This window comes from Nematolebias whitei, chromosome 23 (genome assembly GCF_014905685.2).
Source record: "Nematolebias whitei isolate Nwh7 chromosome 23, NemWhi1, whole genome shotgun sequence".
Taxonomy (NCBI): Eukaryota; Metazoa; Chordata; class Actinopteri; order Cyprinodontiformes; family Rivulidae; genus Nematolebias; species Nematolebias whitei.
The window spans coordinates 1877224-1878451 of record NC_056520.1 but is presented as its reverse complement, the minus strand read 5'-3'; the positions used below and the strand labels follow the sequence as shown (position 1 = coordinate 1878451).

The 1228-nt window shown below is 50.9% G+C and overlaps 1 protein-coding gene across 1 annotated transcript in view; it reads left to right on the top strand.

The window, feature by feature from the left end:
- The window catches only part of LOC119428756 (histone deacetylase 4), a 47940-nt gene that overhangs the window by 37992 nt on the left and 8720 nt on the right, over window positions 1-1228 (top strand). Inside the window, exons 11-12 of the mRNA XM_037696431.1 lie at window positions 311-484; window positions 595-784. Coding sequence (XP_037552359.1) covers window positions 311-484; window positions 595-784 — 364 coding nt within the window. The remainder of the gene's footprint in view (window positions 1-310; window positions 485-594; window positions 785-1228) is intronic.

Sequence of the window (1228 nt, the reverse complement as noted above, 5' to 3'; positions counted from 1 at the left end):
CAACACATTCACAACATGTCCACAACACGTCCACAACACGTCCACAAGTTGTCCACAACATGTCCACAACACGTCCACAACACATCCACAACATGTCCACGACATGTCCACAACATGTCCACAACACGTCCACAACACGTCCACAACACGTCCACAACACATCCACAACACGTCCACGACATGTCCACAACATGTCCACAACACGTCCACAACATGTCCACAACACGTCCACAACATGTCCACAACACGTCCACAACATGTCCACAACTTGTTGTCCCGGCTCAGAACCAGTTGTTTCTGTGTCCGACAGATGATGGGGAAGCCCGGCGAGTCGGGCCGGCAGCACCAGAGCCACCCAGAGGAGACGGAGGAGGAGCTGAGGGAGCACCAGGACGGAGAAGGCGGGGCTCTGCTGCCGGGGGTCACCATCAAGCAGGAGCCCCCCGACCCGCAGGAGCTGCAGGAGGAGCTGCTCTTCAGACAGGTAAACCTGTCTCCCCACCTGCCTGACAGCTGGGTGGTCTCTGCTGCCACCTGCTGGCTGCCCGCTGCACCTGAACCTAAATGTTTTTCTCTTGGGGTGGGGGGGAGCAGCAGGCCCTCCTGCTGGAACAGCAGAGAATCCACCAGCTGAGGAACTACCAGGCCTCCATGGAGGCAGCTGGCCTGTCCGTGTCCTTCCCGGGCCACCGTCCCCTGTCCCGGGCCCAGTCGTCTCCAGCCTCCAGCCCCTCTTTCCCGATGGGTCCTGCCCCCGACCCTCCGGTCGCCCGCTTTACCACAGGTCAGCACCGCTCATCCTGAGCTGCAACTTTTAGCTTCATGTCAGAACCACCAGACCCGGTTCTTCTTTTCTCTAAAGTCCAAACTGCTGACTGACAGACTAAGGCTGAAGTTAGCACAGCAGTAGCTAAAAGCTAAAAGAATGCCAGAATGCTGGAACAGATTTTACAAAGTGTTTCTGAAGAGTTCTCTGAAAATAATCAGAACATTAAATATTTGAAAAAGTATTCATTCACACAAACCAAAAGTCACAGCCGAAATGTCCTGAACAACCCCAACATTTGATAAAAGAATGTTAAAGTAGCTAAAGTATTCATACATGAATGGTTAAAACAGCTAAAATTTGGATATATAAATGTTAAAGTAGCTAAAAGTTTCAACCATGACTGGTTAAAACGCTAAAGTTTTGATATATGAATGTTAAAGTAGCTAAAATATTCATACA